We start from the raw sequence: 23,051 nt of genomic DNA, 5'->3' as shown, positions 1-23,051 counted from the left end.
ATCGTTCAGGATTAAATGAGATCATGTACAGGAAGCTCTGGGGGCTAAAGCCTCAGAGTCTAGTGGAGGAAATAGGCATCTCCATGCTTCTGCTACCGGGAGCCAGGAGGAAGGGATGGCTGTCTGGGGGCTGGAGCCAGTCATCGCCGAGGCTGGGTGGCCCTAGGGCCACCGGGATTTGTCGAGCAAAGTTGGCGAAGGCTCTTCAGGCAGGTGGAAGGGCAGGTGGAAAACTCACAGAGGTGCGAGGAGCAGCTGTAAAATCTCCAAGTGCTGGTGGAGGAACAGAGACAAAGCACAAAGTAGGGAGGCTGCCTGCCTTGGGCCAGTGTGGGCCAGACTGGTTCTGGGTTGTTCTCCTCCCCTTGGCCATTCTGAGGAGATTACATGATCAGATTTTTAAATGAAGGAATTCTGGCAGCACCATAGACGATGGTGCAAAGCAGGGACAGATTATTGGCAGGAAGAGGTAAGGAAGGTGGAGGGTCTGCAGAGATGGAGACTGCGGCACCAGTGAGCCAGCATGGAGCTGGTCCTCGGTGGGCAGCAGCGCTGCATCCCTGGGCAGACAGGCATCGGGGACGGAGCCACAGTGCAGACAGGACAGCCCACGTGCCCCGAGTGGACAGGCGTCAGGGACGGAGCCACAGTGCAGACAGGACAGCCCAGGTGCCCTGAGTGGACAGGCGTCGGGGACGGAGCCACAGTGCAGACAGGACAGCCCAGGTGCCCCGAGTGGACGGGCGTCGGGGACGGAGCCACAGTGCAGACAGGACAGCCCAGGTGCCCCGAGTGGACGGGCGTCGGGGACGGAGCCACAGTGCAGACAGGACAGCCCAGGTGCCCCGAGTGGACGGGCGTCGGGGACGGAGCCACAGTGCAGACAGGACAGCCCAGGTGCCCCGAGTGGACGGGCGTCGGGGACAGAGCCACAGTGCAGACAGGACAGCCCAGGTGCCCCGAGTGGACGGGCGTCGGGGACAGAGCCACAGTGCAGACCAGCATCACACACACACACACACACACACACACACACACACACACGCGCGCGTGTGCATCCCTTTAGGGCATGCGCCATGCATGTGCCCTTGGCACTCACCAACAGCAACTTCCAGAGCTTGCAGCTCTCCAGACGCCTCTGCCAGGACTTCCCCCTTATTCTCTGTACTGGTTGCTACTTGTTCTCCTCCCACCCTGCCTGCCCCCTTCTCCCAGAACCCAGGGTTGGTCCAGGGCTCAGAGGCGATGATGATGAAGGGCTCAGATGATGAAGCAGCCCTCCAGTGGACTTCCCTCCCCAGTGTCTGAAAGTCACCGCCGTGCCCCACATGGCTTCGGCTGCACGGTTCCCTGTTATACTATGCCCATAAGAGTTGCCATGCCTGGAGCACTGTTTTATGAGAAAATACGTACGTGAAGAGCTGGTCCCCAAAGGAGGGTTTCCCTGACCGGTTCCTGGCTACGGCCAGTGGGTGCCACAGAGACGCACAACGAGGCAGATCCACTCTGTGCAGGGCTTAGCTCCTGGTGCACGGAAGGAACTTCGTTCTGAGTGATCAAGTACACCCTTGTGTCACAGGCCAGGGGCACCTGCCTCTGAGGCCTTGTGCCCAGGCAGCAGCCGCTAGGAGCACCTGACGAGGCTCAGCCACCCTCAGGCACCACCTCGCTCTAACTGGACCTTCATGTGGGGTGAGAACTAAGCATTGTTTAAGTAAACCACAGGTAGTTTGATCCATCTTGAAGCTCTGTTCGTGGTGGCACGAGACAAGCTTGGATGTTCCAGGGATCAGGGTTTCCAACCCTGAGGCCCCAGCGCCCTGGAAGGCGGCCCGCAGGCCTGTGTGCCCGCCCTGCTCTGGGGGCGTCGCTGGGTGCAGCACGGCCCTCACGTGACCAGGCCTCAGGGCAGCTGCTCTTGGCACCTGCCGTTGTCCAGAACACCTGCACAGGTCCCGGCCCAGAGTCCCCGTGCCTGACACGTGGAAGGACCCAGGAGCTGGGCGCCCTGGTGTCTAGTCCACGCAGGCCACATAGTGATGCCACCGCTTGCGCCCTGGGCCTGTGCTTCCATCCCCAGGGTGGCAGACACTGGCGGTGACAGGGCAGCCGCTGACGGTGACAATGCAGACGCTGACAGTGGCAGGGCAGCTGCTGACGGTGACAATGCAGACGCTGACGGTGACAGGGCAGACGCTGACGGTGACAGGGCAGCCGCTGACGGTGACGGGGCAGCCGCTGACGGTGACAATGCAGACGCTGACGGTGACAATGCAGACGCTGACGGTGACGGGGCGGCCGCGCTGTCGCAGCCCCAGGCCCGCCTGCGGTGCGCGGTGCAGGGCCTGGGCAGCTGCCGAGACCACACGCGCTTGTCCGCTGCTCCTTGGCGCTCTTGCAATCTGCAGCAACAAATCCAGTAAATAAAGCAGTTTTCTATGACTGGAATCTCTCAGGTATTGTTACCAGAGGTGGAGAACAAGATTTCTAAACAGAGCAAACAGGCTCTGGTTGATCCATGTATGTCCTTTGTATTAAGATGAAAAGGTGTTTTTTTTTTCCATGCCCTCATCTTATAAATTGGTAAGCTCTACATTTCTGAATAAGCCCTGTTAGGCCCTTTTCCTTTCTCATTTGCTTAATGAATATACTGAAACTATTCTACTTACCTTTGGCTCGTTTTTAATCGAGAAACGTTGGAGAATCTCACAGGTCCTCTCTCCGCGGGAGCTGTAGGTGCAGTCTGAGGGGCGCCGAGACGGCCCCGAACGCAGGCCCCGTTGGTCTGTAAGGACAGGGTCGAGGCCTCTTATATCCTGGGAGCCCCAGGCCACTTCAGTGGTCTGAGCAGGGAGGCAGCCCCGCCGTCCCAAGTGTCACGGAAGGGCTGTAGACACCAGTTGTGCCTGCCAGTCCCACCGAGGCCAGCAGCAGCGGGTTCTTGGAGCAGCCACGGTCAGCCCGAGCACTGGGCTAACCACGGGCAGGTGCCCTGGAAGCCAGGCTGGAGGGGCCAGGACCGGGGGCTTCCACACCTGGGGAATCCAGGGGCCCAGCGCTCCCCACACTCTAGGGAACCAGGGCTCCACCCCCCGACATCCAGAGCAGCCCAGCATCCCCACGCTCAGGGGAGCCAGGGTTCCCTGTGTGGTACAGTTCTGTTGGTTTTGACAGATGGATAATAGCGTGTATACACCGTTACCATTACTGTAGCTCACAGAAGGGTTTCCCCACCCTAATTCCTCTGTGAGAGCACTGCCTGTTCATCCCTCCGCCCCCAACACCTGGCAACCACTGATCTTTTTACTATCTCCATAGTTTTGTGTTTTATGTTTAAGTCTGTGATCCATTTTGAGTTAATTTTTGTGAAAGGTGTAAGGTTTGTCTAGATTTGTTTTTTTCATATGGATATCAGTTGTTCAGCACCATTTGAGGGAGGGTGTTGTTTTTTATTTGTTTGTTTGTTTCTTAAGAGCCAGGGTCTTGCTCTGTCACCCAGGATGGAGTGCAGTGATGTTATCATAGCTCACTGCAAACACGAACCTCCAGCGCTGAAGTGATCCTCCGGCCTCAGCCTCCCAAGTAGCTAGGACTACAGGTGTGCACCACCATGCCCAGCTAATTTTTTCCTTCTTTCATTTTTGTAGAGATGGGGTCTTACTGTGTGTTGTCCAGACTAGTCTTGAACTCCCAGCCTCAAGTGATCCTCCTGCATCAGCCTCCCAAAATGCTGGGATTACAGGCGTGAGCCACTGCGCCTAGCCAGCACAATTTGTTGTAAAGACTATCCTTTCTCCATTGAAATGTCTTTGTTCCTTGGTCAGATATCAGTTGACTAAATTTATGAGGATCAATTTATAGAGGCTCTCTATTCTGTTCCATTGATCTATTTGTCTCTTCTTTGGCCACTACCACACTGTCTTGATTACTGCAGCTTTACAGTAAAGCCTTGAAGTCGGGTAGTTCCAGTCCTCCAATTTTATTCTTTTTCTTCAATATTGTCTTGGCTATTCTTTATTATTGTCTTGTCTTTCCATATAAACTTCAGAATCCATTTGTTTATATCCACAAATTAACTTGCTGGAATTTTGTTTGGGATTGCATTGAGTCTGTATATCAAGTTGGGAAAAACTAACATCCTAACACTATTGAGCCTTCTTTGCCATGAACACAGAATATCTCTGCATTTATGAATATCTCTACATTTATTTATATCTTGATTTCTTTCAGCAGAAGTTTTTAGTTTTCTTCGTATAGATCTTGTGCATATTTTGTTAGATTTATTCCTAATTATGTCACTTATTTTGGTGCTAATGTAACTGGTATTAAAAATAATTTTAAATTCCAATTGTTTGTTGCTGGCATATAAGAGAGCGTTTGACTTTTTAATATTAACCCTGTATCCTGTAACCTTGCTATAACCAGTTAGTAGTTCAAGTAGTTTTTTTGTTGTTTCTTTTGAATTTTCTTTGAAATATGTCATTTGTGAACAAAGACAACTTTACTTCTTCCTTATCAGTATATATGCCTTTTATTTTCTTTTTTTGTCTTACTGCATTAGCTAGGACTACTAGTACCATGTAGAATAGTAGTGGCGAGAAGAGACTTCCTGCCCCGGCTTAAGGGGAAACGATGTAGTTAAGTATTAAGTACGATGTTAGCTGTGGTGGTGTTGTTTGTTGTTCCGTCTGCTAAAGACAATATCACTTTGCAAGAAAAGAATATTAGCTCTCCTGCCCTTCTTTTATTGCACTCTTGCTTTCCACCTACCTGCCTTTGCTTCTCCATTTTATATTAAGACTCAAAACATTCTGTTCTATCGCCATAATTGAGCTTTGCACATGCTATCTACAGGTTGATTCTCAAAAATGAAAACTAATAAATGGTATTTACATTATTATGATTATATAGGTTGAGTATCCCTTATCTGAAATACTTGGAACCAGAGTGTTTTGGATTTCAGATTTTGGAATATTTGCGGTATATATACCAGTTGAGCATTTCCTTTTCCTCCAAAATCTGAAACTTCTCGAGTGCTGACGTGATGCTCAAAGGAAATGCTCATTGGAGCATTTTGGATTTTCAGATTGGAGGTGTTTGACCTGTCTAACTGTGTTTACTGTGCAGGAAGATAGGATACCACATTTGGTTTCCTTTCTTGTATGACATTTTTTCCTGGAGCCTTATATTGACCTTCATTTTCCTGGCATTACCTGAACGTCAACCTAATTTTTTTCTAACTCCTCAAGAATGATATCAAATCATTGGAGTTATCCTTTTCCTTTGTAATCTTCCTGTTGGAGCCTCTATCCTTCTAATTCAGTTTTGCTCTGCTCTCAGCTATTATCCTGTATTAATCACTTAGGTTTGTTCCAACTATTGGTTTTTTGTAGGTGTTCTTTAGCAAGTTGAGGAAGCTCCCCTTTATTCCTAGTTTGCTGATGGTTTTTATCACAATTGAGTGTTAGATTCTGTCAAATTCCTTTTCTACATCTATTTATCTGATCATATAATTTTTCTTCTTTAGCTTGTTAATAGGATGCATTATATTAATTGATTTTTGAATGTTGAACAAGCCTTGTATACCTGGCATATATCCCATTTGGTTGTGGTATATAATCCTTTTTATATATAGTTGGATTAAATTTGCTGATATTTTGTTGAGAACTTTTGCATTTATTTCATAAGAGATACTAGTCTGTGGTTTTCTTTCCATGTAACGTCTTTGTCTGATTTTGCTACTAGGGTAACGCTGCCCTCATACAATGAGTTAAGGAGTATAGTATTCCCTCTGCTTCTATTTTCTGGAAGAGATTATAGAAGTTTGTTGTAATTTCTTCCTTAAATGTTTTGTAGACTTCACCAGTGAACTGGGCCTGGTGCTTTCTGTTTTAGAAGGTTATTAATTATTGATTCAATTTCTTTAATAGATATAGGCCCATTCAGATTGTCCATTCCTCCTTGTGTGAGTTTTGATAGATTGTATAGTTTAAGGAATTGGTCCATTTCACCTAAGTTATCAAATTTTGAGGCATAGGGTTTTTCATAATATTCCTTTAGTATTCTATTAATGCCCATGGTATCAGTAATGATGAGTTCTCTTTTATTTCTGATATTAGTAATTTATATGTCTCCTCTTTTTTATTCTTGGTTAGCCTGGCTAGAAGTCTACCAATTTTTATTGATCTTGTCAAAGAACCAGATTTTAGGTTTCTTAATTTTTCTCTGTTGATTTCCTGTTTTCAATTTCATTGATTTCTGCTCTAGTTTTCATTACTGCTTTTATTCTTTTTCTGGGTTTCAGTTTGCTCCTATTTTTCTTATTTCACAAAATGAAAGCTTAGGTTATTGATTTTAGATATTTTTTCCTAATATATGCATTCAGTGCTATAAATTTCCCTCTAAGCACTGCTTTTGCTACATCCCACGAATTTTAATGTGTATTTTTAATTCGTTCAAAATATTTTTTAATTTCTCTCGAAACTTCTTCTTTGACTTATATGTTGTTAAACTCCAAATATTTTGGTGTTTTCTTTTTTTCTGTTACTGATTTCTAGTTCTTTTGTGGTCTAAGAGCATACTTAGTATGATTTCTATACTTTTAAATTTGTTGAGGTGTGTTTTGTGGCCCAGAGTGTGGTCTTGGTGAATGTTCCATGTGAGCTTGAAAAAAATATGTATTCTGCTGCTGTTGGATGAAGAATTCGGTAATGTCAATTAAATCCTATTGACTGATGGTGCTGTCAGTTCAACTCTGTCCTTACCGATTTTCTGCCTGCTAGATCTGTCAGTCACTGACAGTGGCGTGTTGAAGTCTCCATCCATAATCGTGAATTTGTTTCTCTCTCCTCGAGGTTCTGTCAGTTTCCCTCACGTATTTTGATGCTCTACTGTTAGGCACATACATATTAAAAATTGTTATGTCTTCTTAGTGAATTGACTCCTTTATTAATACTTAATGTCCTTTTTGATCTACAGTGATTTTCTGTGCTCTGAAGTCTGCTCTGTATGAAATTAAAATAGCTATACCAGCTTTCTCTTATTAGTGTTAGCATGGTACATCTTTCTCTGTCCCTTCACTTTTAATCTGTCTGCACCTTGATATTTAATGGAAGCTTCTTTTAGACAACATATAGTTGCTTCTTGTCTTTTTTCCACTCTGATAGTCTCTGTCTTTTAATTTGTGTATTGAGATCATTCACATTTAAAGTGACTATTAACATGGTTGAATTAATATTGACCATATTTATAATGGTTTTTGATTAGTTGCCCCATTGTTTCTTTTTTTGTCTTACACTCTTTTTCTGCCTTTTCTCATTTTAATTGAACAAATCTTTTATGATTCCATTTGCTTGTTTCTCTCAGCATATCAATCATACTTTCTTTTTAAATTTTTCTAGCGGTTCCCTAGAGTTTGCAATATACAATTAAAATCAATTGAGTCCACTTTCAAATAACACCGTTGCACTTCACGGGTGGCACAGGTGCCTTATAATAGAGTGTTCCCAATTCCTCCCTCCCATCCCTTGTAACGCCTCTGTCATTCATTTCACTTGTCCATACGGATGTAATCACTGAATAGATTATTGTTTATTATTTAAACAAACTGTTATCTCTGAGATCAACTTAGCGTAAGAAATGTAAAAGATTTTGTTTTACCTTCATTTATTCCTTCTCTAATGCTCTTCTTTCTTTATATAGACCCAAATTTCTGACATATTTTCCTTGCATCTCACCGTTTTCATAAGCATTCTCTGTGGGTCTCGTCTGCTTCCGGGCCTGCTCTGACGCTGCCCTGCAGGCCCCTGTGCAGGTCTGAGGGATTTATTAACAGACTGTTATCAGAGAAGCAGGACTGGGTGCTGCCAGATCCTGTGATAAGAGCCAGTCAACTGGGCTTTAAGAGAAAACAAAGCCCCAGCTTCCAAATAGCAAAGATTAGCTGAGCCTCCCACCCGGAACTCCCACAGCAAAGCAGCAGCTGGGAGTGACGGGCTCCCACCAGTGTCCTTGCCCCGCTGCAACTCCACCAAACCCGTGCGAGGCCAGGGTGCCCGCTGCTCTGTGACAGCAGCAGGTGCCCCCCTCTCGGCTTCCAAGCCTTGCCCCGCTTGCCTTTGCTGGCCAGGTCTCCGTGATGGCCTGTCCTCCCCGTGGCTCCCAGGGAGCTGCTTCACAGCCGCAGGACAAGTGTGCGGAAACCTCCGCAGCTCCTAGCGGCAGCTGAATCAGCTGAGCATCTGGGTCTCAGACAGCTGAATATTGAGCATTTTCTCTGAGCAGGGATTGAAAGGGCCCTGAGTGAATTCCAAGCATGAAGCAGTCACTCACTGGGAGCTGGCAGCATCCCTTAGTCCGTCCAGGCTCAGGGATGGCACACTTTGCTCATGGCACCTGGCCGTCTCATCTCTGCACTCCCTGGCTGGCAGCTCTGGAGTAGGGGGACTTCTTTCTGGTTTATTGTCTGCGATGAAATAGCTTTGCAGCGTTGGTTTTGTCTCCCTCTCACACCGCTGTGGCAATGGATGCAGCAAGCACCCATGTATGCGGATGTCTCTGTGGAAGGGCTGGCAGAGTCCTCGAACAGGGTTTCAGCCTCTAAGCAGAGGGGAAGCATCGTGAGCCCCGGCCTCCTTCATTCAGGAAGCCGGGAGAGGAGGGCACAGCAGAGGGTTCGGTCGCTGAGGAAGCTGGGCCGCCAGGCTGCGGGAGGGCAGGCCGGCCCCGTGTGCCCCTGCAGCCGAGGTGCTTCCCTGAGGACCCTTCGAAAGCATCTTTTAAAAAGGAAGTTGTAATAACTATGTGATATCTTTCCTAAACCTAATTACAAGGGATTTCTCTACATAGGACAAACAAAGTAAAGGCCTTTCATAGCAAACTGCAGGCAAGTTGATGAGTGTCGTGTCACAACCTTCAACCCTGACGAAAATTGTTTTTTCTTTCTGATGCTCATTTAATGAATATTCAAGACACTAACAGTTTAATTGTAGACTTCCTAGACATCCCTTGAAATTTATTTAGGGTTGCCAGAAAAGATTTCCAATGGTTTGTAGACCTTAGATGAAATACATTTCCTCAACTCTTGCCTTGTTCTCTAATTGGAAGGAAATTGCTTAATCCCATATAAATGTAAATGCTGTTAACAGCCACAGACATCCTAGGATAAAAAGTAACTTTGGCTGGTAACAGTCTACTTTTTATTAATTCATTTGGCAGTCATTTACTAAGCACTGGTGAACCAGCGAGCCCAGCCCCATGCCGGGCCCACAGCCCCGGGTGAGCGCAGGGCCACCGTGCGGGGACTCAGCCACGCAGTTCTGCCCCTCGCACCTCCGCGTCTGCCTGCTGGGGACTAGTCACGCTCCTTTCCAGCTGCATTGTGAGCCTTTATTGACTTGACTTTTCATCCCTTGGACCCAGTTTTGATTAGATTTGCAAGGACAGTGTCATTAGCTGGGGCAGCCTTTTCAAAATCAAGATCTATTATTTTCATTTTTAAAAAGTTGTTCAAGTATGCATTGCATGAGTGTGTTTTAATGACTAAGGCTACCAGTTCTCATACTTCTGTTTTATTCTTTTAAAGATAAATTTTCTCCTAATGCTTCCTCTAGTGGGGAATGAAATTTTTTGCTCCAAGAGTGAGAAGGAAGACTCTTCTATTTTTCTAAATATTCCACATCTTTTTCTTCAAACATCTAATTTTACCACTTTTCAACAAGGATGGTCTGCGATTTGCCAATGTATCTAGGTGATATCTGTAATGCTTCACATCCAAGAAAACCATTCCATCTCAGTCCCTGGCAAGACCCTGAATCACGGAGGCTCTGCCAGCTTCCCAGTGTGATACCTGCCCTTCCTCCGTGCCTGCCGGGCCCAGCCCCGCCGCAGTGTGCAGGCTCAGCCAGCGCACACTGTGGCCTGGCCCTGTCACCTGTGGACCCACCTCACTGCCTTCCTTAGGAGCCTTCCCTGACCCTCAGGCCAGCCCAGAGAGCATCTGTGCTGCACTTCCTAGGGGTCCTTTCCATTCCTCCCCCCAAGTACTAACCAGGCCCAACCCTGCTTAGCTTCCGAGATCAGACAAGATCAGGCACGTTGAGGGTGGTATGGCTGTAGACTTTTCTATTTCTCATTTAGCAATTTTTTCATGGTATTTTTACTCATTATTTATTTATCTGTTTCCCCAACCAGACTGTGGAATCACAAAGAGTGGAGATTACAGTATTCATCTTTGTGTTTCTAGTACTGCACGTATATCCCACACTAAATAGCATCATACGCATATTTGTTGCTTGAATAAATAAGTCACAGCCAGGCATGGTGGCTCACGCCTGTAATCACAGCACTCTGGGAGGCCAAGGCAGGTGGATCGCTCGAGGTCAGGAGTTCGAGACCAGCCTGAGCAAGAGCGAGACCCATCTCTACTAAAAATAGAAAGAGATGATTTGAACAGCTAAAAATATTTATCGAAAAAGGTAGCCGGGCATGGTGGCGCATGCCTGTAGTCCCAGCTACTCGGGAGGCTGAGGCAGGAGGATCGCTTGAGCCCAGAAGTTTGAGGTTGCTGTGAGCAAGGCTGATGCCACGGCACTCTAGCCCAGGCAACAGAGCGAGACTCTGTCCAAAAAAATAAATAAATAAATAAATAAGTCACGGATTTTGTAGTAAAAAAGAAATTTCTGTATCCTTAATCACAATAGCAATAAGGATACCAGAGAAATCACATAATGGGGGATATTAACATGCCAATAAGAATATTTACCTTTCTTGGCTGGGCACAGTGAGTCACACCTGTAATCCCAGCACTTTGGGAGGCTGAGGCAGGAGGATCGCTTGAACCCAGGAGTTAGAGACCAGCCTGGGCAACATATCGGGACCCTGTCTCTATCAAAAATTAAAAAAAAAAATAGCTGGACATGGCGGCATGTGCTTTTAGTGCCAGCTACTCGGGAGGCTGAGGCAAGAAGATCACTTGAGCCCAGGATTTGGAGTTTGCAGTGAGCCATGGTCGTGCCACTGCACTTCTACCTGGGCACCAGAGCAAGACCCCATCTCTAAAAGATAAATGATAAAATAAAATAAATAAATAAAATAAATTTTATCTTTCCTTATGAAAGAAGTGGAAATTAAAATAAACAATTCTGTTACACAAGAGACAAATTCTTAAGATGATGTTAGTAGCCATGTGGTAGAACCAGTGCTCTGAATTCTGGCTGTGTAAATCAGAAAGTCCTTTTGGGAAGCACTTTCTAAATGAATTTTTCTACGTCTCCAATATCATACTCTTTGACACAGGAATTCTACTCACCCAAGGAAGGGCCTCAGTACAGAAAAGGCCTTATGTACAGAGATTCACAGCCACACCCTGAAGTCACCTGGAGACCTAAATGTCCAGGGCCACATCAGTGGAATGGCGGTGAGATGTGACAGTCCTCACCGCAGCTCACAGCAGCCTGAAAAGCACAACGAGACAGGGCACAGGTGGTTTGGCTGTAGGTGTAAATATGTGTGCATCTGGAAAAAGATCACAACAGATCAAGCAAAAACAAAAATACTTGGTTAGGTAGTGGTATTTGGGCAAGTTTTAAAACTGCTTATTTTGTTTGTACAACAAATGGAAAAATTACAGAAAGCTTAGGAACATTTATATAAACTCACAAGTGAGAAACAAGAAAATCACGTGGGGCCTCTCATGTCATCTGTGTGCCAAGGGGCAGCAGCGCCTCTGAGGGCCGACTCTCCCGTCCCTGCCTAGGCACCGTGGTCGGTGTGGATGAGAGCTCCGCTTTCTCGTGGCCTGCGTGTGACCAGTGTGGCAGCGGGAGATTGCAACGGAGGCCAGAAGCCAGGTGAGGGCGCAGCAGCAGCCCAGCCCCGGCCCGCGGCCGCCTGGGCCCCGCGTGGGCAGCTCCCCGGGGGCTCCCGGGCACCTCGGCGCCTGCCGCGCTGCGGGAAGGGAGAGCCCGGTGCTCACTGTGTTTCCTCACAGGGATTTCTGCTGGTTTTGCAGCTGCTCCTATCTTAAAAGAGAAAGCTGGGTTTTGTCCTTAGCTGCTTTATTATCAGGAGAATAAAAAAGAAAAAAAAAGAATCAGTTGGGGAGAGAGGAGGAGGGGAGGCACGAAAACCTGCCTGACGGGCGAGGGGCACGTTCGGCCACACTCGAGCGCTGCTGAAGCTATCCATGTCACAAAAGCAGTTGCACCCGCTTAGTATTTTGAAGCAAAAAGAGGTGAGGCACAGTGGCGACCGTCCGGCTCGGCCTGCGTGAGAGGCAGGGACTGTGCGGGGCCCCGTGTGCAGCCTCCTGGGCAGACACCCACCCCGTCCCTGCCCAGCCCTGCCACCCCCCACCCCGGGCCTGTGTCTGGGCTGGTGCCACCTGGTCTGGCCTCCAGAGTACACTGTGTCATCTGCCCAAAGGGGCAACCCCATGACTTTCCTGCTTCTTAAGGAGCAAAGAGCAAACGTGTCCTTGACAGCCCCTGGGTTGGTGGCCTTAGGAATATGCAAGTCACCGCGGGATCACATTGAAGGGACAGGGGGCAGGGCCCAGGCTCGCGTGGTGGTGCACAGGGGCTGCAGTGGTGGTTAAGGGCAGGTCCCCCCGGGGAGGGTGGCCTAGCTCCCTCAGCTGCCAGAGGGCCTTGGGCCCTTGGCCGTCCCCTCCGCCCCGCGTGCTTTCCGCCCGTGTCCCCGCAGCAGCCTGCAGGTGCCGTCAGCCGAAGCTGGCGTCCGTGAGGACAGCGAAACTGCGTTCCTTTCCCACGCCAGCAAACGTCCAAGTTAGAAGGAACTGCTGACTGCGCCCCTCTGCGCCTTGTCCTCCCTTGTGTTCCCACCCGCCAGAGGCGCCTTTTCCTGCGGGGACTGTTCCCGGGTGGTCACGTCTCCTGTTCTCAAGAGACACCTGCAGGTCTTCCTGGACTGCCCCTCGAGACCCCGGTGCAGAGTGAAGGTCAAGGTAGGAGCCGGGCCCGGGTCGGCCGTGTGCCCAGCGGGTGGCGTCGGGGCTCTTGCCAGACGGGCCTCCCGGGGAAGGGGAGGACTCGCCCCTCCCAGACGAAGTCTCTCCACGTTGTGACTCAGAAGTCAGGTTTGACTGGAGGCTTTGAGACCGAAGTTCTGAAGACAGTGGTTTAGACGGGACACGCACATTGTCGGGACACCAGTGACGTCACAGGAGCACCTGCCGTGACGGGGTTTAACGCGCCTGTCTCATTGTCTTGCAGCTGCTGCAGCGCAGCATCTCCTGCCTGCTGAGCTTTGCCGCCTGCGAGGACGGGGTAAGTGCAGGGGGCCCGGCCCAGGGGCCCGCGCGGGCAGTCGCCCCAGGGGAAGCCCCTCTCTGGAAGTGAGGTCACCTCAGCTCAGCCCTGAGGGAGATGCAGACATCTGTCCCCCTGGCTTTGATCACAGTAGCACAGTCCTGAGATTGGAGTCCTCCTGCGGCAGTGTCACGTTAAGAGAAGAGAATTGCCCGAGACAGTGTTTCTAATGGCTGGGCATTCAGACTCTGCTGAACTGGCACTGTCACTGTTTCTTCTCGGAACTGGTGTGCCTGCCCGGGAGCTGCTGTGGGGAGGCTCAGGAAAGTGTGCTGAGCTCCTCCAAGAAAAGCACCAGCTGATGATAAGTTATAGGCCAGAGACAGTTCTGCTTTGTGAAATTTGGCCCTCGTAAATGAGATGTCCCTGAGATGCCACCTCTGTCTTGACAAAGCATTTAAAAGCACGATGAGTGGGCACCTGGGCCGTGTTCTGTAGCGGCGTCTGTGGCCAGCACGGGGTCCACATACAGGGAGCCCACTTGGGCCAGCCTCTTGGGGTTGTGCTGGTAGGGGAGGATGACTGTCCCTGCAACTGTTTGCTCCACTGAATACAAGGGGTCTTTTTCCAGTGGGCCCCCATGGCCAGATTCCAGCCAGAATTTATGAAAACTCGATCCGTGCTGTGGAGGCTCCTCCACCCACCCCTGCCTGCCCTTGTCTCCCCCTGCACCTCGGGGACTGCAGTTGACCCTCTTTCGTCTGAACCATGGCTGGCAGCGTTGGAATTAAACTGGAATGTAGCTAAACCCACGAGCAGGATCTCTGAGAATCACCAGTCTGAGCCCAAGGTTCGGAGCCCTGACCTGGCAGTAGAGTGGTCTGTGGAGCTCTGGAGGGTTTGTGCTCCCTCGTGGGATAGAGCCCCCCGACTCTAAAGGTCCCTGGTGACCCTGGGCTCCAGCTCAGAGCCTTCACCAGAGCTGCTGCTCTAGTGGGAGCTGAAGCTTGGCCCGGGCTGCAGGAGGCTCGTCAGCAAGCGTCCCCTGATTGTGCGAGAGCCAGGTGATTGCACAGGCCGAGGACTGTGCTCCCTGCTTTTCTCATGTTACTCCCTGCAGTCTCCCCACATCCCAGCGAGGCAGAATCTGTTGCACTGCCAGGGAGGTAAAGAGTACAGGCTCCCAGCAAACGCGTCCCACGCAGGGAAGGTCATCATTAGCCCCACAGAGGTGACCATGTAGCAGAGCCGGGAGCAGCCCACATGGCCACGTATGGCAGGGCCCCTCGTGCGTGTGTTTCTGCTCTCGGGGGGCTCAGTGTGCATTGCAGCAGGTGCGAGGCAGGGGTGCTGTTGACTGACTGCTTCCTTGCAAGGTCCCAGGGAGGGAGGGAGGGAGGAGGCAGTGCTGGAAAGGGGCACGCTGCCCAGGGCTGACTCTAGGGAGGCTGCCAAGGTGGGGCTTGGAGCAGGTGCTGAAGACGGCGGGTTATCAGGGAGTGCGTCTCAGTGGAGAACGTTGGGGGAACCACAGGATAGGAAACGCTCCTGTTCGAGAACGCAGAGCAGAATGAACCAGAACCCATGACCTAAACAAAACTAAGAACACATGGGCGTGGCAGGCAGATGCCCCCGGCAGAGCTGCGGCTGCACAGGAGGGTGGCTTCAAGAAGCCCCCAGTGGTGGACAATCGATGGCGCTTCATGCCCCCTGACAATCCCCACCACTCTTTAGGGACCCAGAGACCAGGAAGCCCTGGCAGAAGTCCTGCCACCTTCACTTGGTTCCTTCTGGCTGGGGCAGCTTGTTCCTCCCACTCATTTAACTTGTCCACTAGAATGTTCCCGTAGGTAAAACCCTGCTTATAAAGAGCTTCACAGCCTGTGTGTGCATGTCTGCGGGGGTGTGCTGCGTGTGTGTGCCAGCGTGTGCATCGGGTGGGGTGCACAGGGTGCCGGCAGCCCAGGTGCCACCGTGGTGGGTGCTCTGGTCCCAGGGCCTACACCAGCGGGCTGAGGGCAAGTTCTGAGCCGAGAGGTGCACATTTTAGGAAGCTCCTTACCCAGGCCCTCGCTTTATTCACAGTGGATAATTGGTTCTTTACGTCTGACCTGGAGAGAAGCCAATAGAAAATGGGCATCCAAAGGGCCTGGGTGTAGACCAGCTGAGGGTCACCAGTCTGGGTTCTTTCCGTCTTCTGGGTGAGAATGTACATTCACCGAAATCCAGAGAATCAAATCAGGGCTTTCCACAAAAGCGGTCGCTCCATTCCCTGGAGCAAGTGTGCTGTTTCTGGTTAGGACACACGGTGTTAAGTTTTATCCTCCACTCCAGTGTGGTCAAGCTGCAGATTGAAAACAATAGGATTGGCTGTGATGCGTGTCATTTCTCAATGGCAACATTATGGAGATATGGAATTTGAAGTTTGTTTCCTCAGCTTTCAGAAAAGGAAAAGTTAGAAGAACATATATGTATATTGTGACTTTTAAAAATAGAGACACATTTTATACGTATATGCAGATATACATTCAAATGAATAGTGCATGTGAGTTTGCCAGTATGATTATCTTAACCTCCCCACGTTAATTTTCCCCAACTGTAAAAGGTTTATAATTTAAACTCCATTTATAGATGATGCAGCCAAACCTAACATTCTGAAAAGGAATGACTTTTTGCTGACTCTTTTTCAAGTCAGAATTCCATACTTTTACCCCAGAAGAGCACAGGGGGCTGGGCCCTCTGCTTCACGCTGTCGTACACGCAGGGCTGACGGAGGCGCAGGCGACACGGGAGAAGCGGCCAGCTCTCCCACCCCCACCCGCCAGCACGGCATGGCGCCCCTCTCCGGGCCAGCAGCCTGCGGCTCTGTCTGGTTCACCGCCGCGGCCTCAGCGTGGGCCCACGGGGCTTTGACCCACAGCGAGTGAGCGAGCCCGGGGAGGCTTCAGCATGCCTGCCGCCCGCCAGCCACCCCCCACCGCCCCAGCTCCCCGACACTGCCCTGTTGACCGTGCTGTAACTTCTCACTAAGGAAGCCAAAACTTCCCCAAGGCGCACCATCCCGCCCCACACACGGGGAAACGAAAGCGTCCTGTGAGTTGGCATCACAGTGGTGTTCGCGTCCCAGACTGATCCTGATATTTATTGCTAGAAATCAGACCATCTCAAAACTTAGTGGCTGCAACATTTATTCTGCTCACAGCCTGGCAGTCCGGACAGGGCTCCACCAGAACAGCTCATCTCTGCTCCACGGGGCATCAGCGGGTTCCCCAGCCTGGGCGGTCACAGCAGGCTCCGTCAGTCCTGGCAGGGCTCTGGCTGGACTCCCCACAGCATGTGTCTGGGGGCCAGAAGGCCCGCTGGAAGCTGAGCACCTTTCCCAGCCAAGCTTGGAATGTCACTTGGTGTCCCTTCCCCTGCATTCTGTTCCCGAGAAGCTAGTCGCTGAGGCCAGCCCAGACTCAGGAGGTTCCCCCCGTTGGCGGGAAGGGCACGAGGAGCCACAGACTGTGCCTGCTTTGGCCACATCGTCTGGCTTCTCCAGCTGCAGTCCCCTCGGCCCTGGCACTTCAGGACGGGCACACACTGAACGCAGCTGCTGCGGAGATTGGTGCAGGCCTTGCACCCAGGAGGGGTTCTCTGCAATGGCCTGGCCTTCCAGGGCTCAGCCTCCCTGAAGGCCAAAGGGGAGACTACCTCAGTGCTCTTGAGCGTCTCTTTATTTTCAGCCCCAACAGCAAATGCTCTGCAGCTTGATCTATAGGGGCACACCACACCCGTCCAGCCCCGGCAGGGATGGGGACCAGGCTGCCCTGTGCCTGTGTTCTCATCTAGAGATAAAACTCGCCCGGGCTTAACCAAACAGAATGTGAAGAAAAAGCTCAGTCTCACGACTCCAGCACAGAAAGAGCTGTTTAGCCAGTGTAACTCTAAAAGAAATGGGATCCTATCGAGGAGGGAAGTTTGGGGCAAAGTACCAGGAAATCCTTTGACCGGAAGTGTTGCTAGATTGGGGAAGTGTCCCGAAGGAAGTGGAGACAGCTGCAGGCACACCACCGGCCTTTCCCGGCAGAGCTCTTGCGTGTCGCCCCCAGGCCCTTTCCTAAGCCAAGGGGGATTGCCTATCGTGACGTCCAGTAAAAGCATTAATAAGAGGTATTATAAATGTTCCTTGTGTAAAAACAGAATTCAGCTGTCACAGTAAAGTCATTTTTTCATTTGCCGTAATAAATGGGGCTTTTATAGCAGCCGTTCATTCCTCCCTCCCTACCACTGTCCTCAGCGGGCCGAGCGCCCAGGGGCGGAAGGTCGTGGCTGCCGACAGGGCCTCTGCCCCGGCGCTTTGCTGTTCTGTGTTGTTGGGAACAGAACGTCCGGGGCTAGCTCTGTTTGCTCTAACCAGTGTGCCTTTATCACTGCAGAGTTATGAAGTGAAGAGTGTCCTCGGAAAGGAGGTGGGGCTGCTAAATTGTTTTGTGGAGTCTGTAACCACCCACCCGAGGAGCTGTGTTGGATTGGAGGAGATCAAGCTGCTGAGTGCAGGGCGGCCGCCCTGGGACCTGTGACCTTGCCGAGTGGCCGCGAGGGGGGGGGCAGTTATTTGTTAACTATGGACAGAGTGAATGTAGGTTATGATCTTGGAATGAAACTTACCGAGATTTTTCTGGGACAAATGTTAATAAAATGGTTTTGTAAACTAAAAATCAAAATTCTTTACAGTTTTGTTTTTTTATTACCTTCTTGCAAATTCAGGAACATGGTGAATCTTAAGCTTGAGGCCTTAATTTTATATTAGGCAATAATATTTTATCAGAAAAAAAAACTTGTTCAGTTGTAATTTTAAAGTACTTAAAATTTTACTATGATTCATTATGTTTTTCTTGTAGTAATTGTTTTAACATTCCCCCAAAGAATTCCCGGCAAGGTTCAAATATTTGTCCCATATTGTGGTGCTACTGTTGTGCTACAATAAATGTCAAACGTAAGCATTTTGCAGTTCAACATTTTGGGAAAAATGTTCTGGGGAACTATGTCAGAGGTGAAACTGTTACCCATGAAGTGTAGATAACTTAACCAGTGTGCTGTACTGAACGGGGATGCAGATGGCTCACCCACCATGGCCCTGTTTAATCAGGCTGGGACGCAGAGAGCAAAGATTACAAACTTCAGTCAGTTAGTTTGCTTTGTTCGCAGATTGAAACCACAAATTAATTATCTTTGGACGCTAAAGATTTTGTGTTTCCTTCTGTATAGCAATATAATCATGACAGGCCAGGGTTAATTAATTACATAATATACACGTAGCAGCCCAAGTCCAAGACAAGGTGCCTCATACCTAGTTTTCTTGGGGGGAAAGGCAGATAGCTTTGTTTGGATTAAACCTTGGAACATACAATTACTGGCAAAATAGCCCATTTTAAGTAGCTTTGTGACTGCCTTTTTCATCTCCTACATGATTATTTTGTCCTTTTTCTGCACACTTTGAAAATCTACTTGACATTGTCCATAAAAGACTGAGGAAAGTGAAAGTAAAGTCCCACAAAAGCCCAAGATGACTGAGACAAGCTTTTGGATGACTTGAAACCTCCTACACCCCCTCACCCTTCTGGCAGCCATCTAGTTAGCTCTTTAGCTGTCCTCAGCAGGGTCCCCAAATCAGCCAGCCCCTCCCCAAGTCTGGGTACTTTTTTGAGAGCACCTTCCACGGGAGAGCTACTGGCTCAACTGGCTTAGTCAGCTGCGCCGAGCAGGGCGGCTAAATGCAACGTACGGAGGCGGACGCAGGCATGTTGCAGGGCAAGCAGACCTCGCCTCTAAGAAACTCGGTTCCTCCGCGGGGACACCTGGTCCCCTGTCTCCCAGGTGCTCCTGCACGCCTGGAGTGCGCCCGCACCCTTCCCTAGTGCGGGAGTCACCGCAAATACAGGAAGCACGGGCGATTTTAAATGCTGCTTTATTCTTACAAATACTGTAAAAATTAATATAAAAAAGTGAGCATGCTCAGTCTTTCCCTCTTATGTACAATACAAAGGGCCCTCTGAGGTCTTTTTTTTTTTTTTTTTTTTTACAAATGTACCTTAGCTGCATGTATAGGAATAAGATGTAGAAAAAGCCACCGTTACAAAAATAATTTAAGGGGAAACAACCACGAATAGCTTCTCTCGCAGTTCAGTGGCGGTGAGTCCAGGCTGTAGCTTCCTTGCGCCCGTGTGTCCCACAGAAACTGCGGCCGGCGCCCGGCGGCGCTCGTCGCGGCCCGCGGGGCTGAGGTATGGGTCGTTGCGAGTCTCCGCGGCCCGCGAGCGTCACCGGCAGTCGGCGGCCCCGGCGGCCGGCAGGAAGGGCGCGCCGGGCAGCTGCTTGAAGAACTGCCGGAGGCCGGCCAGGTCCCGCGTGAGCTGCTCCACGCGCTGGTGCAGCTTCTCGTTCTCGGCCGACAGCTCCACCAGCTTCTGCTGCATCTCCTGGTTGCGCCGCTTGGCCTTGTCGCGGCTCTTGCGCACGGCGATGTTGTTGCGCTCGCGCCGCTGCCGGTACTCGGGGCTGCCGCGGTCCGGGCCCCTCTTGCCGGCGCCCTTCTCGCGGGCGGGCCCGGGCGCGGGGGTCGGCGCGGGGCTGCCGCGCGGCGGCTCGGGGGACGTGGGCGGCGTGGGCTGCCCCGCGGCCGCCAGGCTCACCACGGTCTGCGCGCACGCGGCCACCTGCGCGGGCAGCAGCGACCCGGGCGCGTCGCCGTCGCCCCAGTCGGGCTCGCGCTTGAGCGGGCGCGGCGCGGCGGGGCTGGGGCCCTGGGGACGCGCGGGGCCTCCGGGCAGCAGCTCCAGGGCGCCCGCGCCGCCCGCGCCGGCCGCCTTGTGGTTGCTGTTGAAGAGGTCGGCGAAGAGCTCGTCGTGGCACAGCTCCAGCGTGGGCACGGCGGCCATGGAGTCGATGTAGGCGCTGAAGTCGATGGCGCTCTCGTCGTCGTACATGGCGGGGCCGGGGGCGCCCGGGTCGCCCGGGTCGCCCGACTCGGCGCCTCGGCCCTGCTTGCCCGCCCGGCCCGGCTCGTAGAAGGGCGCGGGCTCCGCGGGCCAGGGCGCGCCGCGCGCCGGGCCGTCCAGGCTGAAGAGCGCGGCGCTCATGGCGACGTCGGGCCGGCTCCGCGTCCCGGGGCGGCTGTCACCCCGCCGGGCCGGCCCGCCGCCTTTTCTAGCCCCGCTGACGCGCACGCCACGCCCCGGCTCCGGCCCAGCGGGGGCGCCCCGGGAGGAGCCGCCCCGACCCCCGCCGCCCGCCCGGCCGGCCGGCGCTGAAGGAGGCGCTGCCGGGAACGGCCCTCCCCCTGCCCGCACGCCGGGCCGCCCCTCCTTCCCGCCGCGGGCCGGGCCGAAATCAGAACCAGGACTGGGCGCCGCGCGGGAGGGGCAGAGCGCGCAGCGGCCCGGGCACCGGGTGCGGGGCCTTCTGCAGCCGCGAGCGGGTCGTGGGGTCCCGGGTCCGCGGCCCGGCCGGCGGGGGTCCCGCGAGGGGCTGCCGCACCCTCCCGCCGCCGTGAAGCCGCGCAGACCCGGGCGCCCCAGGCACTGCGGGCCGCGCCGGCTGCGCTCCTCGCGTGTCCCGGCCCGGCCCTCGGGTCAAGGCCCAGCGACGCGCTGGAGCGCCCCGACCGAGGGGACGCGGACCTCCTCGCCGACGGCGCAGCAGCAGGCGGAGCCGCGGTTGCGACACCGCGTCCGCACCCTCGGCCGCCCGCGAGCTCCCGCGCCGCGTCCCTTCCCGCTGCGCTCGGGCGCCACCTGCTGGCGGCGTCTGGCCTTAGCCCCTTTCGTTCCCGGTGAAATAGTCCGTAAAGAACCACCCCCAAATCTAAAGCAGGTGGGTCCTTCAGGGGAGACAGATAAGATTTATACGAGTCGTTATAACACGGTATAGACGGTCCTCGGCTCACGATGGGGTTGCATCCTGGTAGACCCTTCGTAAATTGAAAATGTCTGCAGTCCGAGGGGCTTTCTCAACTTACGATATTGTCACCTGCACGGGTTTCAAGGAGCTGCGGAACACGAGTTGCGCCCTCACCGTGGGAAAGTCCCAAGTCGAACCACTGTGAACCGGGGCCATCTGTACTTCGCGTTGTAAAATGCATGAAGAAAAGACTGAGGGTAGGCGTTGTTTGTTAACGTTTCCTGCAATTTGGGGCAGGCAGTTCTGGTCAAATCATTTATTAAATCTGTGTGGCCATTCACACTTTCCTCCACCTCCAATCTCTTCTTCGTGTAGGCTTCTCAGTCACCAGACGTTGGATTCCAACACCAGACGCTCCACAAATTGTGCAGTTTCTGCAGTCAGTTCCACACGCGATTTCTGATGTTGCACCTTGGGATGTCTAATAGGTTTTCTAAAAGGACTAACGTATTGCTTTAGAATTAGTCACAGAGAGTATATGATGTTGATATTACACTATTAATTACCCATCAGGTGTCAAACCTAGCAATGCTTGTAGTGTGGGCTCATGCACACTCAGAAAAGGGGCTAGAACAAATTTCTTCCCTTTTCCAGAAAGAGGGAGAGAGCATAGAACAACAGAGTGTGGATTGTTGTGATGTTTGAGGGCAATTAATTAAAGACTTAAAAAAAATAAAACAGTTTGTCCTCATTTCTTGACAGTCTCTATTTACTGCCCAAGGCCCTTTCCTAACTCTGCTATTAGTTTATTCAGAACAATTGCAAAGTCGTTCTAGTCATTTCTCATTGTTGATGGGCTGTTTGGGGGAAATGTTTGAGCCTTCTTGACTTCAGTGTTCTCAGCAGACCTGTCACGAGACAGGAGTCAGAAAGCCTTCTGGGTGGAGTCTTGCGTTCTTCCCGAGTCGACCAGAACATTCTTGGGCTGTGCACAATTGAGTTGTTCCAGCAAGTCCACTCCGTGTGGACTCCTAAGCACACCGGTGTCCAGACTCAGGCGGCATGGAGTGACTGCAGTTCAGCTCGCTCTCCCTGGGGATCACATTCAGGCACTTCATGTGGCACAAGAACAGTTCTGCTCCAAATTAGAGTCTGAAAAAGTGAAAATGTTTTTTTGAGCAGTGCTATCAATATGTAAATATGAAGTGAGGTTTCCAGAGGTGGGAAACTGTTGATTTTGATGCCCTCTTCAGACTGTGATTCTCAACTCTCAGATCAGATACTTTTGTTTACCTTCTGCTGTAGGGCTAATTTTAACTTTGTGGTTTATTTGCCTGGGTTTTGTGTCACAGTAGTGAGGTTTCTAGATGTTATATGTGTATATCCAAAAATACAGACTTTTCTGGATGAACCTTATTCCCCAGGCGTGAGTCTGTTAAAGAGAGGACAGGGCCAACAGAATAAAGCCAGGGGTGCTGGGGTCACCCCCAACTGGTAAATCCCGTGTATTTCGTTAGAAAGCTGCAGGGACGGCTGGGTTTTTAGGCCCAGAACCTAAGAGACTGAGCCCCGGACGAGGAAGCAGCCGGAGCTGAGAACAGCGTCTGGCGGGGTGTCCCTCCCACCATAGACTTGCTCCCATTCCCCGTGACGCAAAAGCGATCTGTCCTCCCAAGCTGTGTTCCCGCCGAGTGGACCAGCCGCGGCTGGCGCCCAGCTGTCATCACACCCTCCCCCCAGAGCTGTGACTCGGCTGCTTTCTCGCACGCCCCCACTTTTTGTCATTCTCTTCCTGTTCTTGTAATCTTTTCTGTTTCTTTCATTCTGTCTTCAGCCCCATGTTTTCCTTCTCAGGGACCTAATGGAAACCAAGTAGCATTTCCATTATTCGGCTTTGGT

At 51.4% G+C, this 23,051-nt stretch overlaps 3 protein-coding genes across 7 annotated transcripts in view; 2 read left to right on the top strand and 1 right to left on the bottom strand.

Moving 5' to 3' along the window:
- The window catches only part of SPIDR (scaffold protein involved in DNA repair), a 415,406-nt gene extending 397,473 nt beyond the window's left edge, over positions 1-17,933 (top strand). For 4 of the 5 annotated variants that reach the window (XM_045561517.1, XM_045561516.1, XM_045561519.1 and 1 more), the window contains 5 exons: positions 11,756-11,849; positions 12,850-12,964; positions 13,233-13,286; positions 13,900-14,118; positions 17,690-17,933. In XM_045561517.1, coding sequence (XP_045417473.1) covers positions 11,756-11,849; positions 12,850-12,964; positions 13,233-13,286; positions 13,900-14,118; positions 17,690-17,833 — 626 coding nt within the window. In that variant the 3' untranslated portion in view covers positions 17,834-17,933. The remainder of the gene's footprint in view (positions 1-11,755; positions 11,850-12,849; positions 12,965-13,232; positions 13,287-13,899; positions 14,119-17,689) is intronic. The other variant, XM_045561518.1, reaches the window with a different exon arrangement.
- Positions 17,934-19,285: 1,352 nt separating this feature from the next.
- CEBPD (CCAAT enhancer binding protein delta) lies at positions 19,286-20,473 on the bottom strand. Its single transcript, XM_045561521.1, has one exon. It carries the CDS (start codon positions 20,390-20,392, stop codon positions 19,574-19,576), a length of 819 nt encoding a protein of 272 aa, XP_045417477.1. The 5' UTR covers positions 20,393-20,473; the 3' UTR covers positions 19,286-19,573.
- LOC123644428 (basic salivary proline-rich protein 1-like) lies at positions 20,391-21,890 on the top strand. Its single transcript, XM_045560483.1, has 3 exons — positions 20,391-21,125; positions 21,220-21,409; positions 21,528-21,890. The coding sequence occupies exons 1-2, from the start codon at positions 20,391-20,393 to the stop codon at positions 21,355-21,357; spliced, it is 873 nt and encodes a 290-aa protein (XP_045416439.1). The 3' UTR covers positions 21,358-21,409; positions 21,528-21,890.
- Positions 21,891-23,051: the final 1,161 nt, after the last annotated feature.

This window comes from Lemur catta, chromosome 9 (assembly GCF_020740605.2).
Source record: "Lemur catta isolate mLemCat1 chromosome 9, mLemCat1.pri, whole genome shotgun sequence".
Classification (NCBI taxonomy): domain Eukaryota; kingdom Metazoa; phylum Chordata; class Mammalia; order Primates; family Lemuridae; genus Lemur; species Lemur catta.
The sequence above is the reverse complement of the archived record's forward strand: the minus strand, read 5'-3'. Positions and strand labels throughout refer to the sequence as shown.